Genomic DNA, 18,230 nt, shown 5'->3' with positions numbered 1-18,230 from the left:
ACTTTCTTTCTTTTTTCCTTCTTCTTCTTCTTTTCTTTTCATTGTACTTACCGAGTATTTCAGTTAATTTAATTTTGATGTTTTAAAATTGATTGTTTGAAAGCTACGTCGTTTTTCTTTCCTGCTGATTTTTTCTTGCATTCTTTATCGTCGAGTTGGTACTTTATAATTCGTTAACTCGTTTTCGTTGTTTTTTCAACAAACGGTCTTCTACTTCTTCTTTTTTTGGCCCTAATCCAAAATTTACGCTATCGATATTCTTTCGTTAAAAAATACACGTTTTTGCTTGAGAAAATAAATTCAAAATTACGATATTTCAACGACACTGTACCTATATAGGTACTTTATTCGTAACTTGAAAAATTTAATTATTCGCCAAAAAATACCCCCCGAATACGATAATGAATTCTACGCTAATAATTTTTAATTTCAACTCGCACCCATCCGGTAAAACATTTCCACAAAGAATGTTTCAAAATATTATAAAAACGTTTGAAATGAAAAAAATAACTTCTTTATGCATTAAAATGAAGAACTTCGGTACCTAATATAGCAATTTCTATGCAAATGTAGTAATCTAGTAAGGGTTGAATGATTCCCAAAGTATGTACCCCACAAGCAACGAATAGTTAGATAGGTACTTACGTTATTTTGATTTACGTCACGATTGCACATGCACACTGCCATGCCAGTTCAATTGAAATAGATAAATTTGTTTTGTGAAATTATACGTACGTTCCTATCGATTAAATGTTCACGAAGAAATAAGAAACATCGTGTACGTATGTCTGTTTACATATTTAATTATACGTATCTACAGTCAGACAAGTTCCAAGTTTTGGGAAACTTGCAAGTAATATGTCTTGAATATACGCTGAATAAAATATAATAAAGTTACAAAATCGGGTAATTGACTGCGAAATAGTACGGAAATTTCATATCAAGCAGGTAAACGAATTGCTATACGTTCGTATCGGTGATGGTTTTATTTTTACATTCCCAGCAGGTACGGTAGGTATTTATTATTTTTTCATGCGATTTAGCAGAAATTTTTTTACATATCTGGTGGAATATAAAGGAGTGTTCTTTTTTTCTTTTTTTTTTGCTGGAACATATGCATTTTAAACGCATGTAAAATAGTCCGTCGTTAAAGAATATTATATTTTTTTGTTTTTTAAAAATACGATTTTTACTTAGATTGAATTGCGTTTTAGAGATTTTTCAAAGGGATCCACGAAGTTGGAACATCCGCAAAGATAACAAATATTACGGAGTTTCTGAGTACCTACCTAAGAGTAAAGTTTAGAAGCTCACAAAGGGTTACCTTAAATGAGATGGGCATAAAACTTTCGTGAGGGTGACGTCACAAATCGCCGGGGAGAAAGTGAGAAGTCTGATCAAAAAAAAGAAGTAGGTAGATATCAGAGGGAGCCAGGAATGTCGATTCATAAAATGCATTCCATAAATATTTCAAAATGCCATGTTCTGATTGGTCGATATTGGTTAGTGTCCTTTTTCAGCTTTTGATACAACTTTATGAATCTTCTATGAACACGCGTCCATCCTACTCGCACTTTATTTTCAAAATGCAATGTTCTGATTGGTCAAAATTGATTATTCAACTTTTTGAGTGTCTGATAAATGATAATACTTTATAATTTATGCATTCTATAAAAATTTCAAAATGCCACGTTCTGACTTGTGGAATTTGTTTATTGAGCTTTTTTAGGTTCTTTTACAAACGGATTTCATCAATATTTCAAAATGCCACGTTCTGATTGGTTGATGATGATTGGTGTCTTTTTCAACTTTTGATACCACCATTAGAATTATTGTCAATCCTACTTTAACTTTTAATTGAATTTGCTGTGTTTTGATTGGCCGAGAATGAGTATTGACCTGATTCAGGTTATCTTAAAACTTGTCTTTTCGAACACATTTTGTCTAAATTTCAAAATGTCGCATTTTGATTGGTCGAAAATGATGGTTGAGCTGTTTGAGGCTCTTTTCAACTTTTTTAACACATTTCGTCAAAGTTTAAAAGTGCAAAGTTCTGGTTGGTCAAAATTGATATAAGTTTATAAATGCAACCCATACAAATTTCAAAATTCCACGTTCTGATTGATAGAATTTGATTATTGAACTGTTTTAGGTTCTTTTACAACTTTATAAACGCATTTCATCAATACTTCAAAACGCCATGTTCTGATTGGTCATTTTTTCAATTTCTGATGTACCTACCTTTTAAACTTTCAATGAACACATGTACATCCTACATCAACTTTAAATTTGAAAACGATGAGTTTTGATTGGTCCAAAATAATAATTGATCTGTTTGCGGTTCTTTTACAACTTACTTTATCAACGCATTTCATCAAAATTTCAAAACTCTACGTTCTGATTGGTCGAAAATGATTGTTGACCTGATCGAGGCTCTTTTCAAAGTTTCAAAATGTCACGTACTGATTGGTAGAAACTGATGTTTGAGCTGCTTGAGTCTCTTTTACAATTTTTTCCAACACTTTTCGTCAACGTTTCAAAATGCAGTGTTATGACTGGTCGAAAATGTTTATTGAGCTGTTTGTCGATCTTTCACAACTTTTTCGTCAAAGATACAAAATGCTGTGTCTTGATTGGTCGAAATATGATTAATTGATTTATTAAGCTCTTTTAGGTTTTTTTTACAACTTTATTAACGCATTTCGTAAATATTTCAGAATGCCATGTTCTGATTGGGTGAAAAAATGATTATTGAACTGTTTCAGGTTCTTTCAAATCATTTCAGCACATTTTCATCAAAGTATCAAAATTCTTCCTTTTGGTTGGTCGAAATTGATTATTGACCTGATTCAGGCTCCTTTACACATTTTTGAACACATTTCAGGTTGCAAAATGTTCTATTTTTTGATTGGTCGAAAAATAATTATTGAGCTATTTCAGGTTTTCTTAGAATATTTTTACGAACACATTTCGTCATAGTTACAAAATGCCTTGTTTTGATTAGTCGAAAATGGTTGTTGACTTGATTGAGGTTCTTTCGAAACTTCTGTCAATTTTTCAAAATTCCATGTTCTGATGGATTGAAAATTATTATTGAGTTTTTTTTACATCGTTTTTAACACATTTCATCGATGTTTCAAAATACCGCGTCCTGATTGGTCGAAAATGATTATTGACCTGATTAAGGTTACCTACTTCAAAACTTTTTGAACACATTTTATCGGTATTTCAGAATGCCATGTTCTGATTGGTCAAAAATGATTACTGAGCTGTTTAATGTTCTTCTATATTCGATACAACGTTTTAAATTTTCAATGAACACGTGACCATCCTACTTTAATTTGAAATTTAAAAATTGATGTGTTTTGAATGATCGATATAATTAATGAGATGTTATAAGTCCTTTTACAATTTTTTGAACACTTTCCATCACAGTTTCAAAATGCCATGTTCTGGTTGGTCGAAAATGATTATTGAGCTATTTGAGTGTCTGATACAACTTTATAAAATGCATTCCATAAAAATTTCAAAACGACACGTTCCGATTGGTCAATATTTATTAGAGTTATTTTTCAGCATTTGATACAACTTTTCAAATTCGCCTTGAACTCGCCTCATGCATCAATCCTATTCAAACTTTATTTTTCAAAATGCTGTCTTTTTATTGGTCGATATTTTATTGCGCGTTTTGAGTGTCTGATAAACTTTGTAAACGCATTTTATCGCGTATTTCAAAATGCCTTGATCTGATTGGTCGACGTCGATTAGGGTCCTTTTGCAGCTATCGCGAGTAACCTTTTTGAATTTTCAATAAACACTCGTCTATCCTACTTCAATAAAATTTCAAATTAAAAAATGCTGCGTTTTGATTGGTCGAAAATGATTATTGAGCTATTTTAGGTTCATTAGCAACTTTTAGAGCACATTTCACCAAATATGCCGCGTTCTCATTGGTCGAAATTGACTATTGAGCTCTTTGAGTGTTTGATAAAACTTTATAAACTGATTTTATCAATGTTTCAAAATGCCTCGTTCTGATTGGTCGATGTTGATTAGTATCTTTCTTCTAATTTTGATACAACTTTAAGAATTTTCAATCAACACATGTTCATCCTAGGTACTTCAACTTTAAATCGAATTTGCTGTGTTTTGATTGGTTGAAAATGATTATTGAGCATGTTTGAGGTTCTTGTACAACTTATTGAGTGCATTTCATGAAAGTTTCAAAATGTCGCGTTTTGATTGGTCCAAAATGATTATTGAGCTGTTCGGGGCTTTTTTACAACTTTTTGAACAGATTTTGTCGAAGTTTCAAATTGCTGTGTTTTGATTGGTTGAATAAACGATTATCGAGCTGTTTTAGATTCTTTTACAATTTTTTGAATACATTTCATCGAAGTTTCAAAATGCCACGTTGTGATTGGTCGAAATTGATTATTGAGCTTTTTGAGTGCCAGATACAACTTCATAAATGCAATCCATAAAAACTGAAAAATGCCACGTTCGGATTGGTGGATATTGATTAGCGTATTTTTTCATCTTTTAATACTACTTTTTGAATTTTCAATGAACACAATTGTCCAACCTAGTTCAACTTTAAATTTAAAAATGCTGCATTCTGATTGGTTGAAATGGGTTATCGATCTGTTTGAGCTTCTGATACAACATTTTGGACCTTTTTCATCAAAATTTCGAAATTCCATGTTCTGATTGGCTGTCACTAATTACTGAACTTTGTGAGCTTCCAATGCAACTTTTCGAAGTTTCCATGGGAGCGTGTCCATCCTATGTTCTATCTTGGGCAAAAAAGTTAAGGTTTGTACAACGTTGATAATTACAGGGTGTTCCAGAATAACCTTTCACATTTGTTTTTCTTATTACTCTGAGAGAAAAATGTTTACAAAAATTCTTTTACAACCAAAATGAAGTAGAAACATGCCGTTTTTAGACCATATATTTGAGTTTCCATTAAAAATAAAGTTTTAAAAATTTTTCCATCGAGATATTTTCCATCATTTTTGACACATTCAACCAAACATTTTTTCGAATTATTGAACACTTCTCTTCCAATCAGTCTCAACTCACGATTAATATCACCTAGAAGATGTTTTAGAGTCCTAGATTCATCCTGATACACTTTTAACTTGAGGTAACTCCATAAAAAAAATCATAGGCGGAAAAATCAGGGGATCGAGGTAGCCATTAAATTTCTGTGTTCAACGAAATTATTCAATGACCGAAGTGCTCACGCGCTAAACATATTGTGTTGGTCTCTGAATGATAGGTAGCTCCAACATGTTGTAACCAAGTAAGTAACTATACATACACTATATAATCGTCTGCCTTTCAGTTCAGGAACAAGAAACTCGTTCAACATTTTGCCTTACCCCTCACCGTTACTGTTTCATTAAACACACATGGTCCCACTACACCAAACTTAGCCACGCCCAACCAAACAGTCAACTTGGCGGAGTGTAGAGGTTTCTCGAGTATTATCAACTGATTCTCTGTACACTTGAAGCGCACATTCTGTATATTCACTTCACTGTTTAGTTAAAAATGAGCTTTGTTACTGATGAGTAAAGTAAAGGGGTCCGGGAGTCTTTATTTTTAAAAAAGGACCTCACAGTAAAAGTACACTGTGCAGCCATCTACTTCTCCAGGGCAAAAAATAACTATTGAAACATAATTCGGCATGCTTTGGCTACCTAGAACCGCCTTTACCATTCCCCTAGCTCCTCTTGAACACAGATCAGTGGTTACCAAAATGTGAAAGGTTATTCTGGAACACCCTGTATATAGGTAGGTATAGCTACTTTAAAGCTCCACTACGATGAGTATTTATGTAATTTAGTCTACTGTGAAGAAAAACCTACTTTTAATGAAGTTCTTACAATCGAAGTCGAACGGTCGAAAATAATAGAAGAAAATAGATACGGATATCTGACCGATGGAAATTGGTCAAGTTAATTGAGATTCTACTGCATTCCACTAACAATCCGCAGAGAGAGGGGTGTAAAATGTGCATCGTCAAGGCCTAAGTATACTAAGTATATATTTCTTTACTTTTCATTACAGTATTTACTTTTCCACTGATACCTTTTTTTTTTTTACCTTCTCTCGGTTAATAAAACGAACGAACAAAACTTCTGCTATTTTTATAATTCATTAAGTACCTAGGTAAGTTTCTTACTCGTATTTGTGTTTCTGTTTATAATACGAATACACGAAGCAAAATAAGTACGAAGAAATATAATACTTACACCTACTTACTATATACAAAAGGGGAAAAATGGTTTATGCATGAAATTCAAGATCGATCGACTTAGTATTTTAAGAATGATTTATTATTTTATTCGATTCAATTTGTTTAGCCACTTCATGCATTCGTTTCAGAGTTTATAGATTTTATCAATAATTTAACAAAACTTTCACGCACTAATCCGCTTTAGCTCGACAAAAAATAAAAAGAGGAAAAAAAACGCTGCAGCAAATCCGGTCGTTTACACCGAGTTAAACGCGTTCGTCGTTTCGTACCACACGTAGAGATTTCAATAACCCGGTAAAACGTTTGAAATACTAAGATTGATCTCAATATTATAAGAACAGCACGTAACATTTAAACAAAATCAAAATACTCGCGAGACTGCGTGCATGCATATGTATGATGAAAAATTTTATTAAAACCATCGCAAAGGCGACATTACCAAAAAAAAAAAAAAAATAGAGAAGAAAACGAGACACGAGACAGAAAGAAAACAGAGAATGAAAAGTTTACATAAAAATCGACGCCACAAAACTGATTTTGGCCCCTTATTGCTGATCATATTTCAATCCCCAGCGGGTGAGAAAAAACAGTAAATCTAGTTTTTTTGCCTTTCTTCTTGACGCTGTAATCAAACGTAGTTTGATAGCGAAACGCGTAAAAGACTCCATACCGTGAATACTAAACGAGTGTAAAGTCAACATTCGAAGAACACCTTTGGAATAATTCTTGACACTGCACTGTGCATCATCTACTTCAATTTAATAACGTAATAACCTTAATAAAGTTTTCATATTCAGGATGCGACTTTCACTTTCTATGAAAAAGAAACTTTTTAAGGTATGAAAAAAGTTCTTTTTTGATGCCCTTTCCCTTTGCCAGCGAATACGCGAATTTGCATTACGTGATGATAGCTGGTATCTCTGTGGATAGATGCGTAAGTTTTCAACTCGTTCGTTCGTCGTGAAACAAACCTGGATCGGTATCATTATCTCTTTCTCTCCGCGGGCTAAATTTACGACAAGAATTGGGAATCGCAATTCGCAATTGGATCGGCAGGCTTTGGGGTAACTTCCAACTATGCGAATAATGTCGAAAGTTATCGCTATAAAAGTATAGTCGATTGCAATGCGGCGAATGTCGACAGAAAAGTTGGCTTTTTCAATGCCATTGCGTCTTCAATAAGTACGACGACTTGATATTAATGTGCGTCAATTCTGCTGCCACTGGAATTCTTATTCCAAACTTTTAATCTTTGGAATTGTTTGATTTCATTTTACAGGTTTACAGCTCAAGCTAAAATGATAGAAACCGATTCGGGGAATTTATATATCGTCGGATCTTTCAAAAAATGCGCCGAGCCTGATTTTAAGGTATGTTTGATACACATAATTAAAATTTTATCGATTATTATGGAAGCTCTGGTTTTATATGCTGGTATGTAGTATCCGCGGCTGTAAATAGAAATCAAATTAATGACATAGTCAACAGCCGTTCAACGGACCCATCGACCCAGCGAATATCATTACTCTCAGGGGTGGGGTTAATGCCATTATGTACGCTTTGTGGTTGTTTATTCATTCATGAGATTAACATTGTTGCGAAATTTTTACACAATTGGGGGGTCCTTTTGTAATGGATGCAAAAATATTTTATAATAGATTCGTCTGCAGCGTGATAGACCTAGACTATGCTCAAGTTTATATTTTATAAATTGTATAGGGGTCCCGGGTCCCTGTACATACATATATGGAACAAGGGAATACGTTTAATGATAATCCCTCATCGCCGAATTCGAGTACTTTGGAATGTAAATTTTGTCGACAGTCTTTCTCGTTAGCTAATAACTGTGAGCTTTGGTGTCGGCGAAAAAGGGTTCATATTGTGGGGAAAAACGTTGTATTGTTTTTACACATAGTATACTTGATATGTAGATGTGCTTTGAGTACCACATGAGATCATTTTTATTAATACTCTCAGAAGCTCTCTGACGAGATCATGCTTGAATATTTTTTTATCGTTCACAATTATACAGGGTGTTAGGTGTCTCACCTAATGTGCGACCTTCTTTTGCACAATTACCTGTATAGGCAACTCCTCAATTGAATTACGTAACATTTTATACCATGTACATTACAGCTATAATGCATTTGAAATAATTATTTTAGCCACTTTTATGTTTTGAACTATCAATGAACACATGCCCATCGTATTTGAACTTTATATTTCAAATTGCCGCATTCTGATTGGCCGAACTTGATTATTCAGCCTTCGGAGCTACTGATATACAACTTTATGAACATTATATTTGAACTTGTAATTTCAAAATGTTACGTTCTGATTGGACAGAATTGGTTATCCTGTTTTTTTGAGCTTCCAAAAGAATTTTTTGAAAGCATTAAATGAAGATTTCAAAATGTCACATTCTGATTGGCCCATGTTCATAATTGTCCGTTTTGAGCTTCTGAAACAACTTCTTGAACGCTTTCCGTCAAAATTTCAAAAAGCAGCCTTCTGATTGGTCGAAATAGGTTGTTTAGCCTTTTAAGCTTTTGATAGGTACAACTTTATCAAACGCATTTCTTTAAAATTACAAAATGCTGTGCTGCGATTGGGCGAAATTGATACTTGAGCTTGTGTGCTTCCAATACAACTTTTTAAACTTTCAATGAATACTCGCTCATCGTATTTGATCATTAAATTTCAAAATGCTGCATTCTGATTAGTCAAAATTGATTATCGAGCAGTTTGAGCTTCCGATACAACATTTTGAACAAATTTTTTATCGAAATTTTGGAATGCCAAGTCCGATTGGTCGCCACCGATTACTGAGCTTTGTGAGCTTCCAATGCAACTTTTCAAAGTTTCAATGAAAACTTGTCCATCTTATTTAAACTTTGAATTTCAGAATGCTCCGTTCCGATTGGTCGGAATTGATTACTGAGCTTTTTGAGTGCCTGATACAGCTTTATAAACGCATTCCATCAATGTTTCAAAATGCCAAGCTCTGATTGGTCGATATTTATGAGTTTCTTTTTTCAAACTTTCTGATACAACTTTTTGAATTTTCAATGTTCTTTCCTACCGATCAAACTTCAACTTTATATTTCAAAATACTGTGTTTTGATTGGTTGAAAATTGTTATTCACGTAATGGAGGCTCATTCAAAACTTAAGAGCACATTTTCATCAGTTTCAAAACCCTGCGTTCTGATTGGTCGAAATTGATTTTTGAACTTTATTAACGCTAACGCATTCTATTAATATTTCAAAATACTCTTATTGATTGAAGTATGATTATTAAGCTCTTTTAGGTTTTTTACATTTTTTTGAACACATTTCGTCAGTTACATAATGCCGGGCTCTGATTGGTCGAAATTGAATATTGAGCCGTTTGAAGCTGATTTACATCTTTTTGAACACATTTCGTCAAAGTTACAAAATGCTGTATTTTGATTGGTCGAAAATGATTATTGAGCAGTTTTATGTTCATTTAAAACTTTTGAGCAAATCTTGCATTCTGATTGGTCGAAATTGATTTTTTGAGTTTTTTGAGTGCCTGACAGAACTTTACTAACGCATTTCGTCAATATTTCAGAATGCCGTGATCTGATTGGTCGCAAATGAGTATTGAGCTGTTGTACACTGTTTTACACCTTTTTGAACGCGTTTTGTAAAAGTTACAAGTTACAAAACGCTGTGTTTTGATTGCTCGAAAATGATTATTGAGCTGATTGACGTAGGTACTTTCATAACTTTTCGAACACATTTTGTCAAGGTTTCGTAATGATGGGTTCTGATTGGTTGAAATTGATAGTTGATTTTTTTTAGTGTCTGATACAAAATTTTGAATTTTTGATGAGCTAATGTCCATCCTACTTTAATTTTTTATTTCAAAATTCTGTGTTTTGATTGGTTGAAGAAGAGAAGGGCTAATTATGATAGTCGCCTTAGTCATTTTTTTGTTCACACAACTTAAAACATTTTTTTTTCATATTTCATCAATTTTAAAGGGAAAAATGAGTATTGTAATGCATTCTGGGATAGTTGAAGATGTTTTTTTAATACTTGACCATGAAGTTTTTACATTATCACTGAAGCATGACAACAACGTTTTCATTGATTTGTACAAAAATCACTGCTGACTATGGCGACTTTCACAATTAGCCCTCCAAGATGATTGAGCTGTTTGAGGCACAATTACAAGGTTTTAAATACATTTTTTCAAAGTTACAGAATGCTGTGTTTCGATTGGTCGAAAACGATTATTGAGCTGTCTGAGGCTCGTTCACGAGTTTTTGAACACGTTTCGTCAAAGTTATAAAATGCTGTGTTTTAATTGGTCGATATACATATGATTATGAAGTAGTTTTAGGTTTCTTTTACAAATTTTCAAACACATTCTGTCAAAGTTTCATAATGCCGGGCTTTGATTGGCCGAAATTGATGATTGAGGCTCATTTACATATTTTTGAACATATTTTTAAAAAATGCTGTGTTTTGATTGGTCTAAAGTGATTATTCATCAAATTGAGGTTCTTTCAAAACATTTTTAATATCTACATGTCATTTTCTGAAATGTGTTCAAAAGGTTTTGAAAGAACAGACATCTGGTCAATAATCATTTTTGACCAATCAGAACATGGGGTTTTGAAATATCGATGAAATTCGTTAATTAAATTGCATCAGTCACTCAAAAAGCTTAATAAATAATTTCGACCAATTGGGACCATCATTTCTAAACATTTATCATAAGTTTCGAAAAAACCTCAAGCCAGTTAATAATCATTTTCGACCAATAAAAACAAAGCATTTTATAACTTTGACGAAAAGGGTTCTCAAAGATGTAGAAGTACCTAAAACATTTCAATATTCATTTTCAACCAATCAGAACCCGGCATTTTGAAATTTTAATGAAATGTGTTCATAAAGGTGCAAAAAACGTCAAAAAGATTAATCAATTTCAACCAATCAGAACATCGCATTTTGAAACGTTGGTGAAATACAGTAGGTATTTTGCAACTTTGACGAATAGTTTTCAAAAAGTTGAAAAGGGGCATCAAAAAGCTCAATAGTCATTTTCTACTAGTCATAACACAGCATTTTGATTGGTCGAAAATGAATATTGAGATGTTTGAGTCTCTTTTACAACTTTTTTTGACCACATTTCGTCAAAGTTTTTAAGTGTTGCGTTCTGATTGGTCGAAAATAATTATTGAACTTTTTGAGTTTTTGAGTGTCTGATACCACTTTATAAACGCATTCCATCAATATTTCAAAAAGCCACGTTCATGACTGCTTGATATTGATTAGTGTCCTTTTTCAGCTTATGATACAGCTTTTTAGAATTTTCAATGAACACGTGTCCATCGTATTTGAATTTTAATAATGATCGACTAAAATATTGACAAAAAAAAATTTGGGACGATTTGAACACTTGATGTCCGGCTCGTAGATTCTGGCTTACACATGCAAACCACCCGTGTGTTGAAGCTTTCCGTTAAAATTTCAAAATTCCGCGTTCTGATTGGTTGATATTACCTATTGAGCTTCGGATACAACTCGGTCTTACGTTAATAAATGAACAAAGCAAACAAGAGATAAGTAGGTATTATAGATAAATATTAAGGGCCTACTCGAGCACTCAACTCATCCCAAAAAGACAACTGTTCAAAAGTTACAATAAATTGGATGAAAGCTGTCTGGAAAAATAAACGTAGTGGGTTAGGTAGGTACTCATATCACCGTCAAAGTGACGTTTAAAAGTTGAATAATTTGCGTCAAGCACGCGTTATCTTCCCTGCTTCCCTAATACCTACCTACAATTCCTCACCTAAAACCCCACAAAGCAAAGCTATAACCTAAAAGCGTCGAAAATTCATCCAAAACGAATAGTTTTTTATTTCAATTTCTAGTAGACAACAGTATATGGTGGTAAAACTTGAAACTAAAACTTTGCCGCAGTGGAAATACCGTAAATCACGACTCATTAATTTCATTTAACTTTATACACGGAGAAGAGAGTGCGAGTAAAACATGGCAAATGCGGTTATTAAGAACGTACATCGTTATGCCATTATGGGTAGTTTGAATATTGTAACAAGAACACGGGGCAAATACCACGTCTCGGACCCGGATCGCACTGTAATTAAGACACTATACACCAATTTGAATAACAATTTAAACAATCATTACGGAACATGATTGCGGTAACAATTTTCACATCAGGTTTCGAGATACACAATTACGTAGGTAGTACTTTTGGACCTGCGGACGACAGACACCATCATTAATCATGTTTCATAAACTTGCAATACCTATACATGATGGAGAGTGGAAAAAAACCACGAACAAAAATTGTACATACTAAAGCTTCGTCGATGTTATTGGAAACGAGAATCGTTCGTTCAATAATAAAGCAAAGGGTGCAGTATATTGTAAGTTCGTTCTCTCGTTGGTTTATTGCTTGAAAAAGTTACCTTTATCAATACGAAACATTGCAGTGTGCGAATAAGATGACAATAAGAGAGTATAGGTAGCAATAGCTTCAGAGTTCAGACTTGACGTGGACCCCTGCGTTCAATTCATAGGTAAGATACGGATAAGTTACACTGTACCTATCTACCAGTCGAGTTTATAGATTGAATTTAATTTCGCTGTCTCTCTTCACCTATACCACCTCTTCTAACTGTAAGCAACAGTGCATGGTTTGAGGTTAGTCCTTTGCAAAGGAACTAAATTACATTTTACCAAGCAATAATGTGGTTTGGTGATTACAAATCTGTACCCGTATCTACGAGTATGTATTCGGTGAATACGGTTACTTTTGTAATCTATCAAGTTAGCAGGTTTGCTGTTAGATATATTGATATATTTCGGACGTTTCTTTGTATTTATTACCAACTGAACTTTATAGAAAAAAAAACTGGGGTTTTCTAAAAGAAAAAACAATCTTGAAAATTGTGGTTTTCTGTCTAGAAAATGTCATCGTTGCATCTTTTTTTTTTATTACTGTTTGAAATTTTTGTAGGATTTTTTGAGATCTCGAGGTACCTACTTCTAAAATCATTGAACATCTTGTTGACTTAAGCAACATCTAAACAGTTGGTATTACTGTCTGTGCAGTATTCAGTAAAGGTACTGTCGTCTTAAAAGATTACGAAAAATGAGAACAAAAAAGACTAACCATAGAAAACGAGTAAAACAACCAACTCAGGAAGGAAGGAAAGAAAGAAAAAGAGGCAGACGTGTATATCAGTTACAACGAAACAAACAAATAGGCAGGGCAAGGTATACCTACCTACACTTACAACAAACAGAATTATATATTTTTGTAAACACGCCGCATCATCGTCACAAAGAAGAATGGAAAAAAGAAAGTATTCCGTTGTTTTAAAACAATTACGGTACAACGACGTAATTATTAAATTATATTTTCAAAACTTTTATACTTGGTGGAAATTAAATTCCAGAAAAAGTTTTTTCGCAAATACATATCATAGAGTATACACTATAAGGATAAAAAGCTCGGAATACCGTTCGCTTTTAAACACGTAAAAAGTAATAAAAAACATGGAAAAAAACGTATTATAAACAAACGTCGACGTTTATTTTCTTTTAGCTTATTTTAACTGGTATTTTGAAAGCATTTTAAGGCATTTTACGTTATAGAAAACGCGTTTTATTCGAATCAACCGAAAATTTCGCGTATTTTTTTCTCCTTTATTCGTGCGTTCAGGCAAACAAGAAAACCGCATCAACGAGAATGTCATCAATGCCAATATAAACACAAACAGTAGTATTTGTTTAATGCTCGTAATAGTATCGTATTGATTCGCGACGCAAGTGTTTTTCTAGCTCATAAGAGTATTTTTATAGACAGGAGGAGCTGTACCGTAGAAAGGATTGAAAATTCATTTGTTTTTTGTATCGTTAAAATAAAAAAAACGAGCGCAAAGTGCTGCTTTAAAGCACCTGCGGCTGTTACAATTCCTATACGTATATTCCTTCCGGTTAATGGGCGCCTAGTGCCTGCTCAAAATGGCTACGTAGGTATCTAAAATACCTTTGTGGAAAATCACAATTCGTGCATAAATGAAGTGAATTTTTTTTTACACGTTATTTTCATTATACTTTGGATCATCAAATTGGATGAGATGAAGTGAAACAATACTAATCGAAGGTCTGTCATGATGTGGAGTATGCTAATAGCAGAACTCTGCTTCTGTTGACCTAATGCACAAATGCAGTAAACTAAATTACTCAAATATTGTAAGGAAGGAGATCAATAATTTTAAGACTCGTATTCAATGAGTAAGAAGCTTTAAAATTTGGCCTAAATTTTTTCGTTTTTTTTTCACTACTACAATCAGTTTAAAAATTTCGAAAATGACCCTCACTCAATATTTATTTTTTGAAAATCTTTCTTGTTGTATTTCCAATATTCATGCCAACCGAAAATTATTATCGACCTGATAGAGGTTCTTTCAAAACTTTTTGAACCGATTCCGTCAAAGTTTCAAATTGCTGTGTTTTGATTGGTCAAAAAAACGATTATTGACCTGTTTTAAGTTCTTTTACAACTTGCATAACACATTTAATCAACGTTTCAAAATCCTGCATTTTGATTGATCGAAATTAATAATTATTGAGATTTTTAACGTTATTTTACAATTTTCTGAACACATTTTGTCAACGTTTCAAGATTCTGCGTTCTGATTGGTTGAAATTGATTTTTGAGCTGTTCGAGGTTCGTTTACAACTTTTGAACACATTTTTATCAAAGTTTCAAAATGCCGAGTTGTGATTGGTCGAAATAGTGTTATAATATTCTTAAGCCTTCGTGGATAATTAGGTAGTATTTAGCCCGTAGGACACTTACCCCTGTGATCTAATACGCGATAGGTAACAACATTATACAAAATATGCACGTCTATGTACTTTTACACCTTTATTCATCCCTTATTGGGATGTTCACATACACAACACGATTATATAAAAAGACACAAATAAGATGAGGATAAAACCTCTTAAACACTTAATATCTAACTTATACATAACACATTCAAACTTCGGAAGATCCGCGAGTATGATTATAAAGAACACATAAATACTGACTGCCTCTCCGGGTATTGAAAAGACAGTAACGGACATCGCGCCACTCAGTTGGCACGTAACCCTGACCGACGCTCTTTTCAGTGTTACCCGAATTAGGGTACATAATATACTCTAATTCGAGCAACCCTGTGGCCATATATCTCCCTCTGACATATGCCCCAGCGTGGTTTACACAGATTGGTTCACCACCGGAGGAAATCACGGTAAAACAAAAGAGGGATATGCCACAGAGCGTCCCAATATCCTACTTAGGATGTACACCTGCCCCCCGTGGTTTCTGCAGTGAGAAACAATGGAGGTGAAGTAAACCAGAATCAAATTTGGGCCCACTTTGCATGGGCAAGGGCGACACCGCCTGCAATACGCCAAGCAGTTGTGCTGCCACTACCAACCGAAGTCAAGTAGCAAACAAACACAACCAACATGACGCGCACCGGCGGGTGCACCTCACCTACGCGACAAGAAACAAGTGTGCAAACTAGCACAAAAAGCGTCGATCACCTAAAAGCAATTTGAGTACCCCCACATCCAAATGAGACATGAGAGCGCGAGTCCGTAGCAGTCAGTTCATTAAATTATGGCATAATGAGCCAAATTTCAGTTTTAGTTGCAAAATAGCAACAAGGAGGCATAAAGTCAGTATAGTGCATAAAGTTAATCAGTATAATAAACTAAAATTTACATTAAAAACAACATGAGCTCTTTTCTATTTTACAAGTAACATCCAAAAGGATCAAAAATGTGTTAAAATAATTCCATTCACAAACGTGTAGATATTTCTCTTTCATATTGAGCTCATTTTTTAAAAATAAAATAAAATCATTAATAATTAAACGATACAAAGAAACAATAAACATAATGAGTTAACTACACCCTTTCAATATTAAAAAAAATAATATCGCAACAATTCACGTAATTTCCAGTAGAGAAGCGGGATTTTGCGTCGCTATTCCAATATCCAACGTTTGTAGTATCGCTGAGGTTGTAAAATACTTCAAGGCACGTTTGCCTTAGCCGGGAGATCTTGACCCTGGCTCTCTACGTCATCACATCGTTGCAAATACGTAAACTGTGCAATTCAAATAAATAATAATTAATAATTTGAAATTAAATTGTTTGCCTAGTTAGGCAGTAATTTTGAGTAAATTGTAACCATTTGACTATTATTGAAGTTAATTTTCTCACTCCTTAAAAATACAAATATATACAAAAAGTCAAATTTCAAACTACGAAATAGTAAATTGAGACTGTGGAGTGAGAATTTTTGTACTTGTATTGGTATTTTTCAAAAATTAATGCCAACTGGCTTTTTTCCTTGGATTTCCCTTTTTTCAATTTCTCAATACCTGCATTTTTACTTGAAAGCTTCACAGGTATCTACTATCTACTTTTAAATTTTCCCCTAAAATTTTGGTCACATCTTTATAAAAATTGCCAAAGTGTGTAGTAAAAATAATTATTCAGAATGTAAATAATTCCACATTTTTTACCCTAACATGTAATTTTGAGTGACGAAATAGCCAAAATTTTACCAATACAAGATTTCTAAAAAATTAAATCAACTTAAAATTAATAAAATAATTTGAAAAATACGATACAACTTATCCTTTGTACATGTCCATAGCCTGGATAGTCTTCTTGGGATCCGATGCCATTTATCATACTCCTTTCTTGGCTGGTGTGGATTCGGCATTGACGTCGTATGCGTACGTATGTATTATGCAGTTTTTAGGCAAAATAATTCTCAGCAAATTAGCTGAAATGAACATGTTGTATTCGCACGTTCGTTCGAGGTGTATTTCACTCCTTTCCCCACCTCAGGGTTAGCAATCTACCATGTATCAGGCTTGCAGTAGTTATCAGCACCAGTCTGGCGGCTAAAACGCCAATGGGCTGCACGAGGCAGATGTTTCACATTCTAGAAGTGAAATGTTGGAGGGAGATAGTATAGTGTGCGAGAGAGCGAGCTATATTAAATTCTGAGAATTCGTTGACGATCATTTTTTCGTTGATGCTTGATTTTTTCATCCATGTTCGGATTTGTTCATTTTCTCTTATGTTAGCTATGTTGCCAAATATACCATTTTGCTCTGTTATGTATTTTCAACTCATTTAGTATGTAATTCTTACATAGGGTTTGTTATACTCGTAGATCGAGTCAAACTTTGCTAATTTTTTTTGAAAATATTCAAATTTTTTGCAGGTTGTAGGCAAATTTTGCCAAATTTTACATTTTGATTTTTCCATTGGTTATTAAATGCCCCAGTGGACATTGTCATATTTTTTGTCTTTCAAATTTTTATGAGAGAAATATTGGTATATTTTTTACCAAAATTTTTCAATTTTATATTTCTAAACTTGCCTCAGCATTTGGGGAGTGGTCATAATACAAGTAATAATTTACAATTTGGTTACTTATTTCAGTTTTTAGCTAGTGTACGTAATATGTACATTTATGTAGTTATAGGTATTTACCCAATTTTATTCTTCACTGTATAAAATGCTTAATTGAGTTTGATTCATAATTAGAATCAGTCAGACAGTTTCTAGCTTTCTATGACAATCACGTCATATGAGCATTTCTATGTAGGTTTTTTATACACAAGGTTTGCTAGGTAAGTATTTGTTTATCAAGATTTATCAACGCATTAAGGTTGGTTTAATGGTTCGTGAGATTTTTTGCTATATTTTGCGAATTTGATTTTTACAGATTATGGACAAATTTTTGTCAAATTCACAATTTTATTTTCTGCATTGGTTACCCAAGTGCCCCCGTGTACTATTTTTGTTCAGTGAAGCAAAAATTAGCAACTTTTTGGGTACTTAGTAACGTCAAGTAATTCTTGATC

General features: G+C 33.5%; 1 protein-coding gene across 1 annotated transcript in view; it reads left to right on the top strand.

Moving 5' to 3' along the window:
- The window catches only part of LOC135844415 (uncharacterized), a 63,221-nt gene that overhangs the window by 24,539 nt on the left and 20,452 nt on the right, over positions 1 to 18,230 (top strand). The window contains exon 3 of the mRNA XM_065362618.1: positions 7,548 to 7,638. Within this exon, the coding sequence (XP_065218690.1) occupies positions 7,548 to 7,638 (91 nt within the window). The remainder of the gene's footprint in view (positions 1 to 7,547; positions 7,639 to 18,230) is intronic.

Source organism: Planococcus citri, chromosome 4 (genome assembly GCF_950023065.1).
Source record: "Planococcus citri chromosome 4, ihPlaCitr1.1, whole genome shotgun sequence".
In the NCBI taxonomy this organism is placed as follows: Eukaryota; Metazoa; Arthropoda; class Insecta; order Hemiptera; family Pseudococcidae; genus Planococcus; species Planococcus citri.
Note: the sequence above shows the minus strand (reverse complement) of the source record. Positions and strands in the feature narration are given on the sequence as shown.